Here is a 23229-nt window from a genome sequence, read left to right as displayed (position 1 = left end):
ACAGTATATAATAATAATAATAGTAATAAATAAATATAATAACACAATAAATGATATATCATATGTAAAGATAAATAATGAATCATAAATAGCAGCAGTACACCCAGAATCGACACGACCATAATGAACAAATTGTAATAAAGAGTAAATGCATAACAAAAAAATTAAAAAATCAATGTCTCCGCCCTTTAGTAGGACCCATGATAAGAACTATGGATACTGTGATATAGCAGCAGGGGTAAAAAGCTTGACGCGTTTCATGGACTTATATCCACTCATCAGGAGCAGCTGGTTGGGAGTATCTAAAATAAATTGTATGCAAGAGATTAATAATGGGTTGAAAAATTAGTTAAAAAATTATTTGATGTAGGAAAGAGAGGGAGCAACACCTATGATCCTATCCCTCTTACCTGCAATAATATAGTGTAGTAGTAGAGAACAGGAAATTTTTTTTTTTTTAACTAATTTCATGAAACGCGTCGAGCTTTTTACCCCTGCTGCTATATCACAGTATCCATAGTTCTTATCATGGGTCCTACTAAAGGGCGGAGACATTGATTTTTTAATTTTTTTATTATGCATTTACTCTTTATTACAATTTGTTCATTATGGTCGTGTCGATTCTGGGTGTACTGCTGCTATTTATGATTCATTATTTATCTTTACATATGATATATCATTTATTGTGTTATTATATTTATTTATTACTATTATTATTATTATATACTGTATGATATAAAATTATGTTCGTGAGATATTATATGAATTATATTTTATTTAATATACTGGTGATTTAATTTAACTATATAGTAAAGTACTGTATCTGCATCAAGTATTATTATATTTTTTAATTATTTACTGATTGATCTCAATTAAATATTTGATGAATTTATTGCTTTATGCCCATTATTGCCACGTCAGAACATTACTTACATTATATATCAATGTCTCAGCCAACCCCGAGTGCTGTATTTCATATAAAGTCCCCCTGTCCCCTATGTTCCCCTAGCTTCTCTCCCCCTTGTCCATCAATTTTATTTGGGTCGCATGATCACATTTACAGTAGCGCAGTGCGATAACGGAAAAAAAAAATGACCTCAACATAAAGGGGGGTAAAGCTTCCGGTGGTCAAGTGCTTAATAACATTAAATTGCAACATGGCTTGTGTAGCAACTGCATATGCCATATAATTGTTTTTATTTTCTATATTTGGAGTGGAGTAAAGCTTTTAAGACACAGAAACTTTCAAAAAAATATTTTTTAACAGTTATTCAAAATGTAAAATAAAAGAAAACCCCAAATACTGAAGAAAAAAACAAAGAAAAAAAACGATTGCCCATAAAGACCACTAAAAGTGATTTTTCTGGCAGGACCAGTGAGGCAATAGTTAAGATGCTGAAGATTCCTCGTCCTTCGTGTGGGACTTGCACTCGTGGGGAGCCGGTTGGACAAATGATTCGGAAAACAGCGCTCTCTGAACTTTTGCCAGATCCGTCCCTCCCTGGTGACTCTGAATACAGAATGAGCTGCATGTTAGACCTGTCAATTCTTCGTAAGCAGTTTAGTATGCGCAGCGTTTGTGGTATGGGAGAAATATAAAGGAAAAGGTCCATAGATTATTTATGCCGGGGGGGGGGGGGGGGGGCACTCCACAAATTTTTTTTTTTTTATCTTTCCAAGGCTATATAGCTTCAAACTCCACTTTTCATCTTTCTGCAACCTTCATCCTGCACAAGTCTTATAGTATGGTCCAAATAATACACAAAATTCCTTTCTTCGCATATAGGGCTGAAGTTAAAGCCGAACTCGGGGCAAAAACAACTTAATATACAAACAAAAACACATACACTGTATTACCAAAAGTATTGTGAAGCCTGTCTTTACACGCAAATTAACTTTAATGGCACCCCAGTCTTAGTCCGTAGGGTTGAATGTTGAGTTGCCTCACCCTTTGCAGCTATAACAGCTTCATCTCTTCTGGGAAGGCCGTCCACAAGGTTTAGGAGTGTGTCTATGGAAATGTTTGACCACTCTTCCAGAAGCACATTTGTGAGGTCAGGCACTGATGTTGGATGAGAAGGCCTGGCTCGCAGTCTCCACTCTAATTTATCCCAAAGGTGCTCGATCGGGTTTGAGGTCAGGACTCTGTGCAGGCCAGTCAAGTTCCTCCCCCCCAAACTCACTCATCCATGTCTTTATGGACCTTGCTTTGTGCACTAGTGAGCAGTCATGTTGGAACAGGAAGGGGCTATCCCCAAACTGTTCCCACAAAGTCCCTAGGGAGGCCACCTTTTATGTTTTGCCCAAGCTGCATAAGCACTCTACAAATGCCCCAGGTAGACCCATCATATCTGGGTGTGGCAATTTAACTGAAAACCTTAGAGGTCATCTTAAACCTTTTATAACATGTATGTCATCTTATGTACAGGACACTATCCACTTTTTTGCAAATCATTCAAGATATGCATATTGAGGATAATACCCAATTAGTCGCTACAGATGTTGAGGCCCTGTATAGCACCTTTCCTCATGAGAAGGGCCTTGCAGTGATACATCATGCGTTGTCACGATCTAGCCAATGTGAACCCAGTTACACTGATTTCATTCTAACATCTCTTGAATTTATACTTCACCATAATGCCTTTTGCTTTGATGGTTCCCACTGCCTCCAAGTACAGGGGGTAGCGATGGGGTCGTGTTGTGCCCCATCTTATGCCAACCTGTACCTGGGGGAGTGGGAACATTTACTGCTTACTAATGACTCACTATCTGTATACATGGGCCATGTACTCCCATGACATCGCTACACAGATGACGTGTTCAAAATTTGGGATCTTTTGAATTTATACTTCACCATAATGCCTTTTGCTTTGATGGTTCCCACTACCTCTAGGTACAGGGGGTAGCGATGGGGACATGTTGGGCCCCATCGTATGCTAACCTGTACCTGGGGGAGTGGGAACATTCACTGCTTACTAATGACTCTCTATCTGTGTACATGGGCCATTTAATCGCATGGCATCGTTACATAGATGACGTGTTCAGAATTTGGGCTGGATCAGATGATCTTCTACACAAGTTCATGGCCTGTATCAAGATTAACAAATTCAATTAAAGTTTTACCATGTCACATAGTACAACTGAGATCACCTTTCTGGATGTACTTATTAGCAGGGCACTCATTATTACACATCAAGTTTCCATCCTAAACCCCTGCTTGCATCAATCCCTTATAGTCAATACTTGAGGGCTCGCCGGAACTGCTCAGATGATGCCAGTTTCAAAAATGAGGCTGATACTCTGAGAAATAGACTTCTAGAAAGGGGATACTCCAGAACCTGCCTCAAGAAAGCCTATAGAAAAACAATTCATTTATCTTGTTGAGATTTATTAAATGCACACAAACAACCCTCGAATGAGGATACAGCTAGAATTATCACCACTTACTCGACACAGCACAAACAAGTAAGGAGTATCTTGAACAAGTACTGACACCTAATTTAATTGCTCCATTTGTCTCTGACCTATAGGAGGGCTCCCTCTGTGGGTGACAAGTTGGTAGCTAGTGAATATAAATACATTAAAGGTGACATATGTGAAACCCTGCATGTGGTGGATGTGGCTATTGCTAATACATGGATAGACATAAACATATTGATTTGCTGAATGGATGCACTTTTTTGCCCTAAACATTATGTAAATTGTAGGACTCCTGGCATATTGTACCTACTCACTTGTGAATGTGGGTGCTACTATGTCGGGAAGACCATAAATGAATTTTGGAAGTGAACATACAAACATCTATGCACCATACGTAAGCGAGACCCCGATGTTCCCATTGGTCACCATATGGCACTAGTTCACCCAGAATCTATCCCTAAAGGTATACTTTTTGGCACTTGACTGTATACATTTCAACTCCAGAGGTGGCGATTTTAACAAGCGTCTCCTCCAATGTGAGTTGAGATGGTTATTTAATTTACAGGCCACATCACCACCTGGCCTAAATGAGGCATTTAACTTCAAATCCTTTCTTCCGGGCTTGTCATGACTTGGACTCATACAGGCATGGTGCCACAAATGGCCGGTATATGGAGCTACACAGGGTCCAAGACCTCCCAGATGGAAAAGTGGTATTTTATTTATTTCTAAAAACCAGCATAAACAATTTGGCTTATGCTGTGAGTGGCTCCGGAGTCCTGTTGATCTTACCATCCAGATCCAGTTTGAAGTACTTAGGATTGGAGGTCCATTTGGAGGTTCCCCATCTCTTCCCTGGATTCCATCTTGGAGGTCTTGGACCCTGTGTAGCTCCATACGCCGGCGGCCAGTGGTGAGATGATTGGAGCTTTGTGACATGGTGCATTATCCTGCTGGAAGGAGCCATCAGAAGATGGGGACACTGTAGTCATAAAGGGATGGACATGGTCATCAACAATACTCAGGTAGGCTGTGGTGTTTAAACGATGCTCAGTTGGTATTAACGTGTGCCAAGAAAATATCCCCCACACCATTACACCCCCCCCACCACCAGCCTGACCCGGTGATACAAGGCAGGATGGATCCATGCTTTCATGTTGTTTACACCAAATTCTGACCGACCATCTGAATGATGCAGCTGAAATCCAGACTCATCAGACCAGGCAACGTTTTTCCAATCTTCTATTTTCTGATTTTGTTGATCCTGTGCGAAATGTAGCCTCAGTTTCCTGTTCTTAGCTGACAGGAGGGGCACCCGTTGTGGTCTTCTGCTGTAGGGTGTTCTGCTTCACGGTTGGATGTGTTGTACGTTCAGAGATGGTATTCTGCATACCTTGGATGTAATGAGTGGTTATTTAAGTAATTGTTGTCTTTCTATCATCTGGAACCAGTCTGCCCATTCTCCTCTGACTTCAACAAGGCATTTTCCTCCACACAACTGCCACTCACTGGATATTTTCTCTTTTGTCAGGCCATTCTCTGTAGACCTGAGAAATGGTTGTGTGTGAAAATCCCAGAAATACTCAGACCAGCCCGTCTGCCACCAACAACCACGCCACGTTCAAAGTCACTTCAATCCCCTTTCTTCCCCATTCTGATGCTCAGATGTTTCCGAATTTGTCTAAATTTGTTAAAAAGTGAATCCAGAATGAAACAAATCGCACATGTCTAGTTCTGAGACTTAAACATCTCTGTCATATAGTACTTAGGAAATACAGTGATGTCACCTCCCCACCTACGCACATGCGGCTGAATTTATTTTGAACACTTTTTTATCCAAACAAATGTTATATTGGCTCATTTTGCTACTTTGAGCTAATTAAAGGAGTACAGCCAAGTCTATTTTTGCTGTACTTTTCCTATGGATGACACAAGTGCAGTTCATTCTGCACTCCTGTGACCCATTTCCAGCTGACAGCAGGCTGAATCCCGCTGTAGGCTGAAATCACCGAGCCAGTCCAGGCTCTGAAAAAATCCCGACCATATGGTCAGTCAGGATCCACCCAAATCCCGGGACCGGCAGCTGGCTCAACCTCTCAGCCATTTGCCGAGAGCCTGAGCCAGCACCTCCCCCCTCTCCACAGCCCAGCACTCCAGTGAGCCCTGGAGGGGCAGAGCAGAGAGACAGTGATTGACAGCCACCAGCTCTCTGCAGGCTGAGGACCGAGAACTGAGCGATCAGCGGTCTTTAATCATTCTAACAGGCAGCGGGGGACAGCTGCGGTGTCAGAAACCATGAACCAGACCGAGATAGAAGTAGAATTAAATCACACGTGTTTATGAATAAAAAAAAAAGGTAAATAGAGTAAGTGTATTCAAAGCATAGCCAGAGTCCAGTAATCAGATCAAGTAGTCAGCCAGTCCAGAGTTCAATAACAAGATCGGGTAATCAGCCAGGCCAGAAGTCAGGGATTCAAGTGGAACAACAGGAAGCAGGATAAGGAGCCAGAAGGGATGCCAGCAATCCAGTCTTTAAATAGAACCGCAGGAGATGGTTTCTTGTGATGTGACCAAGGCGAAGGCAGATATGAAGTGAGCTGGACAGCTTTAAGTTGGCAGGTCAGACAAGCTGTATAAGGAACAGCTGGTAACTGTGGAGAGAGATGAGAGCTGGCAATTAGCCGCTTGCTGAGCAGCCAGCTCAGAGAAAGAGGGGCTAAGCCAGCCCTGACAGTACCCCCTCCTCAATCACCCTTCTCCCTCTGAGGGCCGCCGGGCTTGAGGGGAAAACGTCTATGGAACTCGCGGAGGAGGACAGGGGCATGTACGTCCGAGGATGAAACCCAGGAGCGTTCCTCCCGACCGTACCCCTTCCAATGCACCAGGTACTGTATGCGCCCACGGAACCTACGGGAGTCAACAGTGGATTTTATCTCATACTCCTCATGGTTCTCAACCTGAATAGGGTGAGGACGTGGCACCGAGGTGGTAAATCGGTTACAGACCAACGGTTTCAATAAGGAGAGTTGAAACACATTGAGATGCATACTAGGAGGAAGGTCCAACACGTAAGCCACTGGGTTAATCCTGCGAAGGATACGGAAAGGCCCAATAAACCGAGGTGCAAACTTCAGTGAGGGAACACGAAGCCAGAGGTTGTGAGATGACAGCCAGACCCTGTCCCCAACCTGGTAGAAAGGCGCAGGCAGGCATCTGTGGTCAGCATGGAGTCTGTACCTATCATTAGCATGACGCAAAGCCTCCTGGACTTGTACCCAAGTGGAATGAAGACCACGGAGATGCTCCTCTAATGCAGGAATACTCTGTGGAACAAACGAGTCAGGCAACATGGACGGTTGGAAACCATAATTCGCCATAAATGGAGACAATTGGGAGGCAGAATTCAAGGCACTGTTGTGAGCAAACTTTGCCCATGGTAATAGGTCTGACCAGTTGTTATGGTGGTCAGAAATATAGCAATGTAGGAATTGCTCCAAGGACTGATTGGCTGGCAGCCCCATTAGACTGCGGGTGATACGCAGAAGAGAATGCAAGCTGGATTCCCAACTGTGCACAAAAGGCTTGCCAGAATCAGGAGACAAACTTATTGCCCCTGTTCAAGACAATCACCTTGGGTAGCTGTCAGGTCACCTGAGACCAGGTGACAGATGCACTCCGTAGGAGTCGGAAGTGCACCGCTAGGTAGTGGACCTTAGGACTGACTGCTGCGGATTGTACCCAGGGAGATTCAGGACACAGGTATACAGGATCACTAACACAGATCCCAATGGGAGCTGGAGCATAGATTCCCCAGGGCGCAGAGTCTAAGAGCCAGCGGGTGTTCGCCAGAGCCTCCAGTGGTGAGGATGGACTTCGCTGCCGTCTGGCTCCAGGTCACGGCCCCTAGGGTCTCACAGCTCATGCTCACAGTAGACTACAGGAGAAGGAAGCAGCAGGCTGGAATGACAAGGATAGTAAGGGGATAAGGCAGAGGTCAGGGCAACTAGCAGACAGGAACAACAGAGTACACGCCAAAGGTTCAGGGTCACAGGCAGACAGGGATGGCCGGGGACATGCAAAAGGTCAAGGTCACAAGCAGACAGGAATCGTTGAGAACACACCAAGGTCGGTAACAGAGTCAAACGTAGAGCACACGGCAAGCAGGAAACAGGAAGCCAAACACACAATGGATACACAATGGTTGATCAGCACCGCTGGCTTGCAGTGCACAGGTTAATATAGGGTTCCCTGATAGGGCCTGGGGTGGAGCCATGCTTAGAGGAGAGGTTATAAAAACCACCAGGTGGAAGTGGCTGGCCTCTTAGTCTGAACACATGAGGAGAGGTAAGCAAACAAAGGAAGATTACTGCATAACCATGACAGTAGCCCATGTAAGCGAAAGATCTCCCGAGCAAAAATAGAAGCCAGTTCCTTAGAGGTAGGCAACTTCTTAAGTGGAATACAGTGACACATCTTTGATAACCAGTCAACCACCATAAGAATAACAGTGTTGCCTTGGGAGTTGGGCAATTCCACAATGAAATCCATTGACAGGTGAGTCCAGGGCCTCTCTCCATTGGGTATGGGTTGTAAGAGGCCCACTGGAAGGTGTCGTGGAGTCTTACTCTGAGTACACACGGGACAGGCAGCTACGAAGGCAGTAACATCAGCCCGTAGACTAGGCCACCAGAATTTTTGGGAAATGGTCGAAATGAGTTGATTCTTCCCAGGATGGCCAGCTGCCTTGGGAGAATGGTAAGTCTGGAGCACTGCAGTACAGAGACTCTCTGGGACAAAGCAGCGGTCACAAGGTTTCTCAGGAGGAGTATGGACCTGAGCAGCAAGAATTTTGTCACCCAAAGGAGAAGTAAGACTGGTGCGAACCGTAGCCAAGATACGATCAGGAGGAATCATAGGAACCGACTCCGACTTGGAAGTGGAGGAAAATTGTCGTGACAAGGCATCAGCCCTTACATTCTTAGTACCGGGTAAGAATGAGACAATGTAATTAAAGCTCGACAAGAAAAGAGCCCATCGCTCCCTTCTGGGAGAAAGTCGCTTAGCCTCAGACAAGAATGTAAAATTCTTATGATCAGTAAGAATAAGAATAGGCACAGTGGTACCTTCAAGCAGATGTCTCCATTCTTTCAGGGCTAAAATGATCGCCAACAGCTCTCTGTCACCAATCTCATAATTGGACTCAGCAGGTGACAATTTCTTGGAAAAGTAGCCACACGGATGCATAGCGCTCTCAGAATTAGGATGTTGAGACAGAAGGGCACCAACTCCAGTCTCCGAAGCATCAACTTCTAGGATAAAAGGCAACGTAGGATCAGGATGTGCCAACACAGGAGCAGAACCAAAGGCAGCCTTGAGAGTCTCAGAGGCCTTAATGGACTCCAGAGACCAACTCTCTGGGTTACGTCCTATCTGGTCATATCAGTCAGGGGCTTGACCAGAGACGAGAAGTTACGAATAAACTTCCGATAGTAGTTGGCGAAGCCCTGGAAATGCTGCAGAGGATGTAAACCCACGGGTCGAGGCCACTGTAGGACTGCAGAAAGTTTCTCTGGGTCCATCGAAAAACCAGCAGTGGAATGTAACCTGTTCACGATGGAACTCGCACTTCTCCAGTTTACAATAGAGATTGTTCTCTCTTAGTTTCTGAAGCACACGACAGACATCTGTGTGGTGGCTCTCCAGGGACTTGGAAAATATGAGGATATCATCGAGATAAACCACCACACATAATTGCAACAAATCTCGGAGGACATCGTTAATAAATTCCTGGAAAACTGCCGGGGCGTTACAAAGGCCAAAAGGCATTACCAGGTATTCATAATGGCCTGTTTTGGTATTAAAAGCAGTTTTCCACTCGTCGCCCTCCTTAATGTGCACAAGATTGTATGCCCCTCTCAAGTCAAGCTTCGTGAAAACCGTTGCTCCCTTGAGGCGGTCAAATAACTCTTTAATCAATGGAATCGGGTAGGCATTCTTAATCGTGACACGATTGAGACCCCTATAATCTATACAAGGTCTCAGTTCACCGCTCTTCTTCTTCACAAAGAAGAAACCAGCACCAGTAGGAGACGAGGATTTGCGGATGAAACCTCGAGAAAGTGCGTCAGCAACATACTCCTCCATGGCCTTATTCTCCAAGACCGACAAAGGGTAAACCCGGCCACGAGGAGGTATGGCACCAGGTTGAAGGTCAATTGCGCAATTATAAGACCGGTGTGGAGGCAAACTACCGGCCTGGCCTTTATCAAAGACATTTCTAAAATCGCGGTACTCCTCCGGCACGGAGGGGAGTGAAGAGGTGCACAGGACCTGGGATACTTCCAGGAAGCATGTCTCACTGCATTGTTGTGACCAGGAGAGAACCTCAGCACGGAGACAATCAAAGGAGGGGTTGTGCCTCTGTAACCAGGGATAACCAATAACCAGTGGAAACCTGGGTGAGGAAATAACTTGGAATTGGATTATCTCATGGTGAAGAGCCCCTACAGCCATGGACAACGGAACCGTCTCATGAGTCACATGGGCAGGCTGTAAAGGTCTCTCATCAAGAGCCTCAATGGCAATGGCAGCTGAATCAAGTGCTGCGAAACAAGTGCAGCATCAATGAACAGGCCTGCAGCCCCAGAGTCGATTAGAGCCTTTATCTCGATGGACGACTCAGCCCAAGAAAGGGTGACCGAAACCAGGGGCTTATCCTTCTGGATAACTGGGGACAAAACAACGCCACTTAAGGTCTGTCCATGACCGGACCTCAAGGTTCAGGCGTTCCCTGGACGGGTAGGACAAGACTTCAAAAAGTGACCTGCCTGGCCACAATAAAGGCACAATCTCTCCCTCCTCCTAAAGGCTCTCTCATCCACAGAGAGATGCGTGAAGCCCGGGTGCATGGGTTCATCTTCACTGACGGACTCGGTATCAGGAGGCATGGGATGTGAGGGAGGCATGGGTGGGACTACAAAGCTCGGAGGCAAAAGTACAGGAGGCTTCCGCAAGCGCTCCTTAAGAGAAAGTCTTTCTCTGAGTCTGGAGTCAATGAGGATGGCAAACGAGATCAAGCTCTCCAGCTCAGTGGGTATATCTCTGGCTGCTATCTCATCCTTCATGGAATCCGAGAGACCATGACAAAAAGCAGCCACGATGGCCTCATTGTTCCAAGCAACCTCTACTGCCAGAGTACAGAATTCAATGGCGTAGTCGGCAACAGTTTTCCTACTCTGATGGACATGAGGTACTTGGCAGCAGAAGCGGAGCGTGCGGGAACGTCAAATACCCTTTTAAAGGAGGCCACAAGCTGAGGGTAACTCAAGACAACAGGTTTTTGCGTCTCCCATAGAGGGTTAGCCCAGGCCAAGGCTCTCTCAGAAAGCAAAGATATCACCAAACCTACTTTGCTTCTGTCGGTGGGTAATGCCTGGGGCAGCATCTCGAAGTATATCTCAACCTGATTGAGAAATCGTTTGCATTGAATTGGATCGCCCCCAAATCGATGGGGAAGCGGAGCGGAACCAGACATACCTCTTATAGAGGTAATACTCGAGGCGGGTGCCTGCACAGAGACTGGGGCAGCAGCAGGGACGGCCTGTGACTCAGGTTGTACCGGAGCAGCCACAGTGGGGGATTACAGGTGAGCCGTGCGACTCAGGAGCGTTTGTAACGCCAAGGCAAACTGATCCATGCGGTGATCTTGCTCATCCAATCTGGAAAAATATTACCAACAAGTGGATTGACTGTATCTTCTGGATTCATGGCCTTCGCCTACTGACAGAAACCATGAATCAGACCGAGACAGAAGTACAATTAAATAACACTTGTTTATTAATAAAAATAAAAAGGTAAATAGAGTAAGTGTATTCAAAGCATAGCCAGAGTCCATAAACCGGATCGAGTAATCAGCCAGGCCAGAGTTCAATAACTAGATTGGGTAATCAGCCAGGCCAGAGTTCAATAACTAGATTGGGTAATCAGCCAGGCCAGAAGTCAGGGATCCAAGTAGAGCAACAGCAATCAGGATAAGGAGCCAGAAGGGATGTCAGCAAGCCAGTCTTTAAACAGAACCGCAGCAGATGGTTTCTTGTGATGTGACCAAAGCGAAGGCAGAGATGAAGTGAGCTGGACAGCTTTAAGTAGGCAGGTCAGACGAGCTGGATAAAGAACAGCTGGTAACTGTGGAGAGAGAAGAGAGCTGGCAATTAGCCGACAGCTGAGCAGCCAGCCCAGAGAAGGAAGGGCTAAGCCAGCCTTGACATGCGGCTAGGATCAGTGACACAGCCATTTAGGTGAGTATGACTGCTTTTTTTTTTACAGCCATACTTCTCTTTTTTAATAACCAAGTCTCCAAAAAGGGAGACTGTTTGGACCCAGAAACGCGTCGAAAAGGACATCAATTTTATTTGGGTACAGTGTCGCACGACCGTGCAGTTGGAGCTGAAGTGGTTGAAATGATACTTCATTAATAGTTTTTATTTCATATAAATAAAACATTATCATCAATTATATAATAATAATAAAACAATTATTCTAATAATCATAACCAGCATATAATAATAACAACAATATCAATATTATTAATAATTATCAATAGTATTATTATTCTATAATATTTACAACATAATTTGATAATAATAATCTTATTATATTAATAAATAAATAATAAGAATTCTATAATAATTAAAGAATAATGTGACAATAATTAGCAATAATAATAATAATAATAATAACAATATCAATATTATTAATAATTATCAATATTATTATTATTAATCTATAATATTTATAACATAATTAGATAATAATAATCATATTATATTAATAAATAAATAATAAGAATTCTATAATAATTACAGAATAATGTGACAATAATTGTTAATATTAATAATAATAATAATAATTACAATATCAATATTATTAATAATTATCAATATTATTATCATTATTCTATAATATTTACAACATAATTTGATAATAATAATCATATTATATTTATAAATAAATAATACGAATTCTATAATAATTACAAAATAATGTGACAATAATTTGTAATAATAATAACAATATCAATATTATTAATAATGATCAATATTATTATTATTCTATAATATTTACAACAACATAATTTGATAATAATAATAATCCTATTATATTAATAAATATATCATAACATCATCATCAATTTTATATTAATATCTACAAAATAATTGAATAATAATATTATCATTCTTATTTTACTAAATGATAATTCAATAATAATAATAATAATCGTAATAATAATAATAATCATAATCATAATAAAAATCCCTTTATATTAATTAATAAATAAATAACAGACATCATCATAATAATAATGATGTCTGCTTTACATGTTTAATATTTATCAGAGCTGCAGATCCCAGCATGCCTTGGCACATAAAATAATTCTGTGTGGTTTTTTTTTTTTGGGGGGGGGGGGTTGGCACAAGCTGCTGACAGCCAGAATAAATCAATAAATGGTCAAGAACCTCCATTCCCAAAAGAATGCAAATTTGGGGTTTTACTTAAATGCCAAACCTCATATTTCCAGCACAAGCCACAGGAGCCTCAGAAAAGGAGGCTGTGAGAAGGAGCAGAGGCCATAAATCCAGGCTGTTAAAAACCTATAATTTGGAAGTGTCCCGTTCGGTGAACGTCGCAATTTATCCGCCACCCCGTCCCACAGCTGGATGGGTTTTACCGCCTGGCCCGGTCTCAGCGTCGTGTTTGTCCGCATCCCGCATTGGGGAAACTGCAGACCCTCACGGATTGGCTACCGTCCTCTTTAAACCTTATTAAGTCTCGCCCACGTCTCCCCCGCAAACACCTCCGGAGTGCCAACGGGCCTCGTTACAGCAAACAGGACCAACGGGGAGCGGACAAAGTCAGGATTATTCGTGTAGGAAACATCTCTGGTGAATGACACTAAACAAAAACGCTGCAGCTTGAAAAAAATCACAACTGTGCATTTAAAGTAGATGTCGCCCCCCCTGACTGCTAAAAACCTCATATAAGATTTAACACGGTAATATCATTTCAAAAGTCACTTTTAATTTTCTCCAGGCAAATATTATTGAGGTGAGCATGCTGCCTGGCTAAAGACAAGACTGCAGTCTCTAATGCTGTGAAACATCCACAATGCCCTCCTAGTCAGACACCATGGGGGGGGGGGGGGCTATATGTAAAATGTTCGTTGGACTTTCCTATAAATGGTGCTAGATGGTCACAAAATAAAAAGTTGCACTGACGCACGTCCCTAAAATATAAATAAATCAAAGAAAGTTCCTCTAACTGGGACTTTGAAGGGGCAGTGAACAACTATACGGTCACAAGGAAGTACAAAATATATACATTTAATTGATCAAGGATAAAAATGGATAAGGTACATTCGTTGGACAAATGTCACAAAACATTTATGCAGGCTGGACGAACTTTCCCTGTTTGGCCGGGTGCTGTGCTGCAGCAATACGGAGGAGTAGACGTTGCCTTTTATCCTTCTCTCCCTTTTCTGAGATACTGATGTTATGCTGCACCATTCTCCTCCAGCCAGCAGGGGGAGAGCTAAAGCCAAGCAAGCCCATAGACTTCGACGCTGAGCACTGAGAGTCCTGGGAGTTGTAGTTTGAGACAACAGCCATAAAATGAGACGGACAGACTCCATACACTACTGATCCCAATATGCACTGTTCAGTAGTAGGAGGGGAGAGATGACTTTTATTAAACTGCCTGGAAAAGTTCTTCCTCTTGGCACCAAGGGAGTAAGAGAGAGAGAGAGCAACTATGTCTGGGTATTCACCTGCCAGCAGGAGACCATACCAGCAGAGATCCGAGACTGAGACTGGGAGTGAGGACACCTGGGGCAGGGTGGCAGTGGTATAGGTGCTGCGATATGGGCAGTGCTGCCCTGCCCCAGGGGTGTCCTCATTTAAAATCTCAGGCTCGGAATAAGGAGTGAGAGAGAGAGAGAGCAACTCTGTCTGGGCACTCGCCTGACAGCAGGAGACCATACCAGCGGAGATCTGAGCCTGAGACTGGGAGTGAGGCAGGGGCGGACTGACCATTGGGCCACTCGGGCACTGCCCGAGGGCCCCGAGCCACTAGGGGGCCCCATCAGGGTTGCCAGCCTCAGTAAAACCAGGGACAGTATGTACAAATCTGTTTTCTTTACATCTGTCTCTGAGATGTCCATTACCGACATCCTTTTGGTCTTGGTCTAAAAATCCTGAGATTACAGCTGCCCCCCCCCCCCCTCTCTAGTACCTTCTCAGCCAATAGAAACATGTCTGTGTATACTGTGTGTACATGTATGTGTGTCCTATTGCCCCATGGCCCCATGAGTTGTCAGTCCACCCCTGGAGTGAGGACACCCGGGGGGCCAGGGCAGCACTGCCCATATTGCAGCACCTGTACCACTGCCACCCTCTGCTTCCCACCACTGATCACTGTATCATTTGTAGCTAATTATGGTGGTAATTATCAAAATAACAATCAAAGAAGAAATCTGTTATATAAGTGTTCAGGTGAAGCTCATGTTTGTTTTTACCAATTAATATTAAAATACCTTTTATACTACTTCTATTGGCTTCTATTACTGTCTCTTGCTGCCTAAAAACCCCGTTTGTGGGGGAACTAGTTCTATTATGGTGGTAATTAAACTCAATTAGTGCCTTACCTGCATTAAAATGGTCTCAGAACCTGTGTAATTCATATGTGTTTCGGGTTTAAAGCAATGAGGTGGCAACCCTATGGAGGGGACCTTCCTTTTCTACAGCAAGAGGTCACTGTAGCATCTCAGTGACTAGTGAGAGGGAGACATTCTCCCATTGCTGATACTACTAGCAGGGATTAATCCATGCTGCGCCCATAACCGCTTAAACCCATTAAGACCATTTGGCTGGCCAAAGACAAGACCACTTTTCTTTGTGATTCAGCACTGCGTCGCTTTAACTGCCACTTGCGCGGTCGTGCGATGCACGCTCCCAAACAAAATCAACATCCTTTTTTTCCCACAAATAGAGCTTTCTTTTGGTGGTATTTGATCAACTCTGCGTTTTTTATTATTTGCGCTATAAACAAAAAAAGAGCGACAATTTTGAAAAAGACGCATTCTTTTTTACATTTTTCTATAATAAATATCCCCCAAAAATATATAAAAAAAACATTTTTTTTCCTCAGTTTAGGCCGATACGTATTCTTCTACATATTTTTGGTATAAAAAAAAAAGCGCAATAACCATTTATTGATTGGTTTGCGCAATAGTTATAGCGTTTACAAAAAAGGGGATAGTTTTATGGCATTTTTATTAATATTTTTTTTTACTAGTAACGGCGGCGATCAGCAATTTTTATCATGATTGCGAAATTATGGCGGACACATGGGACAATTTTGACACATTTTTGTGACCATTGTCATTTATACAGCAATTAGCGCTATACAAATGCATTGATTCCTGTGTAAATGGCACTGGCAGTGAAGGGGTTAACCACTAGGTGGCAGTGTAGGGGTTAAGTGTGTCCTAGGGGCGTGTTTCTAACTGTGGGGGGGGGGCGTGGCTGTGTGTGACACGTCACTCATCTCTGCTCCCCATTACAGGGAGCAGAGATCAGTGACACTGTCACTAGGCAGAACGGGGAGATGCTTGTTTACATTAGCATCTCCGGTGAGACAATCGCGGGTATCCCCGTGGTGATCGAGTCTGCAGGACCCACGACCCGACTCACAGAGGTCCCTGCCGGCACGCACACCCCCGCCTGCGTGTACGCGATGGCACGGCGACAAATTTAAAGGGACGTACAGGTACGCCCATTTGCCTGTCCGTGCCATTCTGCCGACGCACATCGGCGCGCGCCGGTCGGGAGGTGGTTAATGCACTCTATACCGTACTTACTCAAAATCTAGACTACACCTACACCAACCCTATACCGCATTACAGCGAACCTTTACTGAATCTGAACCACATCTATCTTGCACCCGTGCCAAGACTATACGGTACCAATACTGTACCTGTATTGCATGCAGGTGAACTGGGACTGTCGTTAATTGCACCGATGCTCTTAAAGGACCCCGATGATAGCCGGCAGAAGAACATCTCTAAGGACTGCCCCTCCTGTAATACTTATTCTGCAATCTCCTTTGTTCGCACTGCCCTATGCGAACCGCTGCGAGTGTCAGTAGAAAGTTACTGACACTCCCAGATCGGTTCGCATATCGCAGTGTGAACTGTCATTTCGGACAGGAATCGGATTGCATGGGTGTGAACCAAAAAATGATTCCCGCACGTCTTTGGTCCGAATGCTATGCAAATTCAGCCATACAATCTGTATGAGAACCAACAATAGTCAACAGAAAAAAATGGACTTTACATGCCTATAAAGACCATGTTTTTCTGTTGGCCATTGTTGCCCTTCTGAAGAGTGATCCATCGTGGATTAGTTTTCAGAGGGCAGGAAAATTATGCCACAGACATGGCTTTTGCCCAAACCTCATGGACTGAGGGCACAGCTCTGATCATCAGAGGTGGAGCCAGGCCTGGAATGGCTATCTGGCATCCCTGGTACTTACTAGAAAGGCATTTTGTTTGTCCAAGGACATCTCCAGTGCGGAATTGGCATGCGTACCATTGCCAAACCATTACTGAACCTTTGTGTATTAAAAGGTTTGGTCATGTAAGTATGAAAACATGGACTTGCTTATTCTATGACTGCACTGACCAATATTCAGTTATAAACCAACATTTCAACTTGAAGAGGACATTGTAATTGAGGAGGACTTTACTAACCTGAATTACAAAGGACGCCAAATCTTCTTTCAACTGGCCATCAACCATGAAGCCTTTGTTCACGTCATCTGTAGCAACGAATGAAAATCGATCCAGTTTCGCCAGGCCACCATAGTGGCGGTAAGACAGGAGGAGGTTGTTGACGTCAACTTGGGTGAACTGGTTGTCCTGCAGGACGCGGTCACCCAGGTACAGCTGCCCATACTGAGGGTACTCCATAATTTTGTAATGTAGTTTCTCCAGTGGGCTGTCCGGGTCTGTTAGTTGTAGATGATTGGATGAGATGACCATCGTTCCACCTTCAGTTATCTGGAGACCTTTATTATTCAGTAGGGTTGGTGGTACACGGTCAGTGCGCTTGGTGAGAAATTCCAGTGACCCGTCTTTGGCCTTTATTCCGTTGCTCACAGTAAAACTATACAAAACAAAAACCATAAAATGCTTTAAATGCCAAATGATGTCCAATTAACCTACTGGCATGTCCTTGGAGTGTGGTAAACACACACAAGTCAGGGAGAACATACAAACTCCATGCAGATAGTGTCATGGTTGGGATTGAAATCAATGACCCTACTGCTGCAAGGCCACCAAGCCTCTATGGGTCAATAAGCCCTCCAGGCCACATCTTCTCAAATTTTTAAGAGCTACCTCTGTGGATGACTGTTATATCAGATCACACTATGGCTTTCTTTTGGGACACCGAGCCCGGGAGAAGAAGCCTCAGATGTGCTTCTCGTAGGTAAGCATGGTCCTTTGATTCTCCTCTTCTGGGGTCCCCCCACTTATGCTCCAGGCCCCTCCTCTTCATCGGTTGCCCCCGTGGAAAACCGCTCTCCATGGGGGCACCCGTGCAGGCACGCTCTGAAATCTTGCTGCTGTGGCCACAGACAGCCGAGCTCAGCCCTGCCCCCTGCTCCTGTTTTACAACTTTTGATTGACAGTGGTGAGAGCCAATGGCTCCCGCTGCAATCAGTCTGTCCAATGAGGAGAGAGGCAGCGTCTGGAGCGCTTGCGCTTGTGCACATTGCTGGATCGGATCGGGCTCAGGTCAGAAAAAAAGGGGAGGGGGCAGCTGCAGCACAGAAGGTTTTTCAGCTAAATGCATAGAATGCATTTAGGTGAAAAACCTTTAGGCTTTACAACTTTAATATTAATACTATAGTAATAATAATAATAATAATAATAAATAAATTAATAAATAATAATAAAAATATATATATATTGCTGCGTAAATTGACTGCGCTATATAAGTACATAAGTACCTTAAATAATAATAATAATAATAATAATAATAATTATTACATATATATATATATATATATATATATATATATATTATATTATTAATATTATATATATATATATATATATATATATATATATAATTATTATATTATTAACTTATTTATATATATATATATATATATATATATATATATATATATATATATATATATATAATATTATTAAATGTATATATATATATATATATATATATATATATATATATATATATATATATATATATATATATAGCGCTGAGTAAATTGATATATAAGTACCTTAAATAATAATAATAATAAATATATATATATATATATTTATATTGTTAACTTATATAATACATATATATATTTATTATTATTATATTATTAACTTAATATATTTATTATATATAAATCTATGTATGATTGCTGCTTTAACATTTTCCATGCAAGGGCTAAAGTGTGTGTTTTGGTAGGGGAATTGGGGGGTTCAGGTCTGTTGCCATCGAGTCTTTAACGTTACATTAATCAATTTTTTCCTTTCTCCAATTGCCCAGAAATCTGTGAAAATCCCTCGTAACCTAACAAGGGAACAACACCGCGCTCCGCGTCCAGCCCTGGCACCGAGTCTTCCGGCGAAGCGCTGGCAGATTGGAAGTTACGCATGTGTTGAGCAGATGGGTAAACTTTAAAGAAGCGCGAGAAAAAAAAAGAAAAAAAAAAAAGCAATTTATTAAATCACCTGGAAACAGCAGCTCGACTCCAAAAATAGTGAGAATGAAATATAGCAGAGGACAGCGCGGGAAGCTGGCACGGCCCGGCACCAGAAGGTACCGGTTACAAAACAAGATAAACATTTTGGGAAGCCTCAGCTGTGGAGCGGAATAATGAGATGCTATTTAACCCAATAAGCCCCAACCCCCGAGAAATCCAACCAGGATGGCGGATTCTGTGTTTTCCCCTGCTTACCTTGAATCTGTGTGTTTTTTTTTGGGCATTTGTTGGACAGGCTGACAACTTGGATGTGTTCGGAAGGTGTGGGATGTTTTTACACGATGTATGATAAGTGGTGAACGACTTGTACAGATGGTACCGGCTGTCTAAGACATTTAAGGCTGAAACTTAATCTGCTTATATTTTGACTTCCCTGGTTCCTCCTTTCCCCTCTCACCAACATACTAATGATATTCTTTAAATGAAATCTTTCCATTTTCCTTACAGACCTCATCTTAGACATCAGGTTTCTGCTCTTCTCTGTGCAATGCAGGCAGATTATGGCTGGTGGGAGGGGCCGTCAGGCTCCTGAATACATCACAGCACCCTGTATTCAGTACTCCTCGTGGGAGGAGTTATGCAAATATCAGAATGTCTTCATGGGTGGGTGTTAGTGTGAAGCAGTGGGCGTTCCTAGGCAGGATGCATTTGCATGCAGGCCACCCTAGGTAACGCCCTCATGTGATGCTGAGCCTCCATGATTGACAGAACTAAAATCCAATGAATGAAAGGGGCCAGGAGCAGAAAACTTAAAAAAAAAAAAAAAAAAAAACTTTGTCAGGAGATTCCACAAAACTGCTTGTGAACCATATCACTTACGTGTGCGGTGGGCAAGGCGGCTCTGCTGCGCTGCATCACGTACTGGGAACGTTACAGGTAGGGGCACCACGTGTCCCGGAGTGCCCGGGACAGTCCTGCACCTTCATTCCAGGACAATACGGTGTCCCGGAATGAAACTGACACAGTTTCATTTCCGTGAATCTTTGAGTTTGGGCCACACCTATACTCCGAACCCAAGCTCACTACTAGTGCAAATGTATGCTCCTGTATACATGGCCATGTGGCCAATGATGTCACAAACATGTCATTGACCTAATATGGTCATGTGGCCAATGAAGTCACAAGAATCTCTGTCCCTTTATGTAGTTGTACAAGCAGCTGCGGGTGTAAAATCCCCTGCCTGCAGTTCCTTGGTCCGGCAATGACATCTTACCTCTGGTTCCGCCTGAACTTGGGTTTGGGCGGACCCTAAGCTCATCACTAGTGCCATGTGGTCATATTAGGTCAATGATTAGACCATATTAGGCCAATGATGTCATAAGCATCCCCACCCCTTTGTGTAACTGCAGCTCTGAGCTGCGGGCAGGGGATTGACCTCATATGGCTATTGGTATTGACCATTTGGCCATATTAGGTCAATGATGTCACAAACATGTAATTGAAGTAATATTACCATGTGGCTACTGGCCAAAGACGTCCCAAGCATGTCATCAACCTAATATGACCATGTGATCAATGATGTCACAAGCATGCCATTGACCTGATATGTGGCCATATTAGGTCAATTTTGTCATGAGCATCTCCTTTGTGTATGTACAGCTATGATTTGCGGGTGGGGAATTTACCTGATATGGCCAATGTAATTTTTATTAATCGTGTGGCTATGTTAGGTCAATGATGTCACAAGCATGTCATTGACCTAATGTGGCCATGTGGCCACTGGCCAAAGATATCAGGAGCATGTCATCAACCTAATATGACCATGTGACCAATGATGTCACAAGCATGCCATTGACTCAGCTATGAGTTGTGGGTGGGGGATTGACCTGATACACCAATGTAATTTTTAATTAATTTATTTTAATTTGACCTAATATGGGCAATGATGTCACAAGCATGTCGATGACTTAATATGGCCATGTAGCCAATGATGTCACAACCATATCACTGACCTAATATGGCAATGTGACCAGCGGTGTCATGAGCATGCCACTGACATAATATGGCCATGTGGCCAACAATGTCATGAGCATGTCACTGACCTAATATGGTCATGTGGCCAAAGATGTCACAAGCATGTCATTGGTCTAATATAGCCATGTGGTCATTGATGTCACAACCATGTCACTGGCCTAATATGGCCATGTGACCAATGATGTCATGAACATGTCACTGACCTAATATGGCCATGTGGCTAACGATGTCCTGAGAATATCACTGACATAATATGGTCATGTGGCCAACAATGTCATGAGCATGTCATTGACCTAATATTGCCATTGATGTCACAATATGGTCATGTGGCCAAAAATGTCATGAGCATGTAATTGACCTAATATGGTCATGTGACCAACAATGTCATGAGCATGTCATTGACCTAATATGGCCATTGATTTCACAATCATGTCATTGACCTAGTATCGCCATGTGGTCATTGATGTCACAATCATGTCTTTGACCTAATATGGCCATATAGTCATTGATGTCACAACCATGTCACTGGCCTAATATGGCCATGTGGTTAATGATGTTTCGAGCATGTCATTGACCTAATATTGCCATTGATGTCACAATCATGTCACTGATCTATTATGGCCATGTGGTCATTGATGTCACAATCATGTCTTTGACCTAATATGGCCATGTAGTCATTGATGTCACAACCATGTCACTGACCTAATATGGCCATTGATGTCACAATCATGTCTTTGACCTAATATGGCCATGTAGTCATTGATTTCCTAACCGTGTATTTGACCTAATATGACCATGTAGTCATTGATTTCCTAACCGTGTATTTGACCTAATATGACCATGTAGTCATTGATGTCACAACCATGTCACTGGCCTAATATGGCCATGTGGCTAACGATGTTTTGAGCATGTCATTGACCTAATATTGCTATTGATGTCACAATCATGTCACTGACCTAATATGGCCATTGATGTCACAATCATGTCATTGACCTAGTATGGCCATGTGGTCATTGATGTCACAATCATGTATTTGACCTAATATGGCCATGTAGTCATTATTGTCACAACCATGTCACTGACCTAATATGGCCATGTGGCTAACGATGTTTTGAGCATGTCATTGACCTAATATTGCCATTGATGTCACAATCATGTCACTGACCTATTATGGCCATGTGGTCATTGATGTCACAATCATGTCTTTGACCTAATATGGCCATATAGTCATTGATGTCACAACCATGTCACTGACCTAATATGACCATGTAGTCATTGATGTCACAACCATGTCACTGACCTAATATGACCATGTGGCTAACGATGTTTTGAGCATGTCATTGACCTAATATTGCCATTGATGTCACAATCATGTCACTGACCTATTATGGCCATGTGGTCATTGATGTCACAATCATGTCTTTGACCTAATATGGCCATATAGTCATTGATGTCACAACCATGTCACTGACCTAATATGGCCATTGATGTCACAATCATGTCATTGACCTAATATGGCCATGTAGTCATTAATGTCACAACCATGTCACTGGCCTAATATGGCCATGTGGTCAAAAATGTCATGAGCATGTCATTGACCTAATATGGCCATTGATGTCACAATCATGTCATTGACCTAGTATGGCCATGCAGTCATTGATGTTAAAATCGTGTGTTTGACCTAATATGACCATGTAGTCATTGATGTCACAACCATGTCACTGACCTAATATGGCCATGTGGCTAACGATGTCTTGAGCATGTCATTGACCTAATATGGTCATGTGGTCACTGATGTCACATGCATGTCAATGACCTAATATGGTCAAGTGGTCATTGATGTCACAAGCATGTCATTGACCTAATGTGGCCATAATAAGTCAATGATGTCAGGAACATCCAGGCACTTTAATGTATATGCAGTTGTGGGGCTGGGAATCCCCACCTACAGCTTTTTGGCCTGGCACTGACAGCTTACCTCCGAGTTTGGCC

At 43.1% G+C, this 23229-nt stretch overlaps 1 protein-coding gene across 1 annotated transcript in view; it reads right to left on the bottom strand.

Annotated features, from left to right (window-relative positions):
• LOC143926656 (FRAS1-related extracellular matrix protein 1-like) overlaps positions 1 to 23229 on the bottom strand; it is a 264491-nt gene that overhangs the window by 53377 nt on the left and 187885 nt on the right. Inside the window, 1 exon segment of the mRNA XM_077450596.1 lies at positions 17225 to 17639. Coding sequence (XP_077306722.1) covers positions 17225 to 17639 — 415 coding nt within the window.

The sequence above is a fragment of the Lithobates pipiens genome, unplaced genomic scaffold, assembly GCF_037356315.1.
Source record: "Lithobates pipiens isolate NorthernLeopardFrog02 unplaced genomic scaffold, aLitPip1_a1.2 Scaffold_23, whole genome shotgun sequence".
Taxonomy (NCBI): Eukaryota; Metazoa; Chordata; class Amphibia; order Anura; family Ranidae; genus Lithobates; species Lithobates pipiens.
This window is presented reverse-complemented; position numbering and strand designations above follow the sequence as displayed.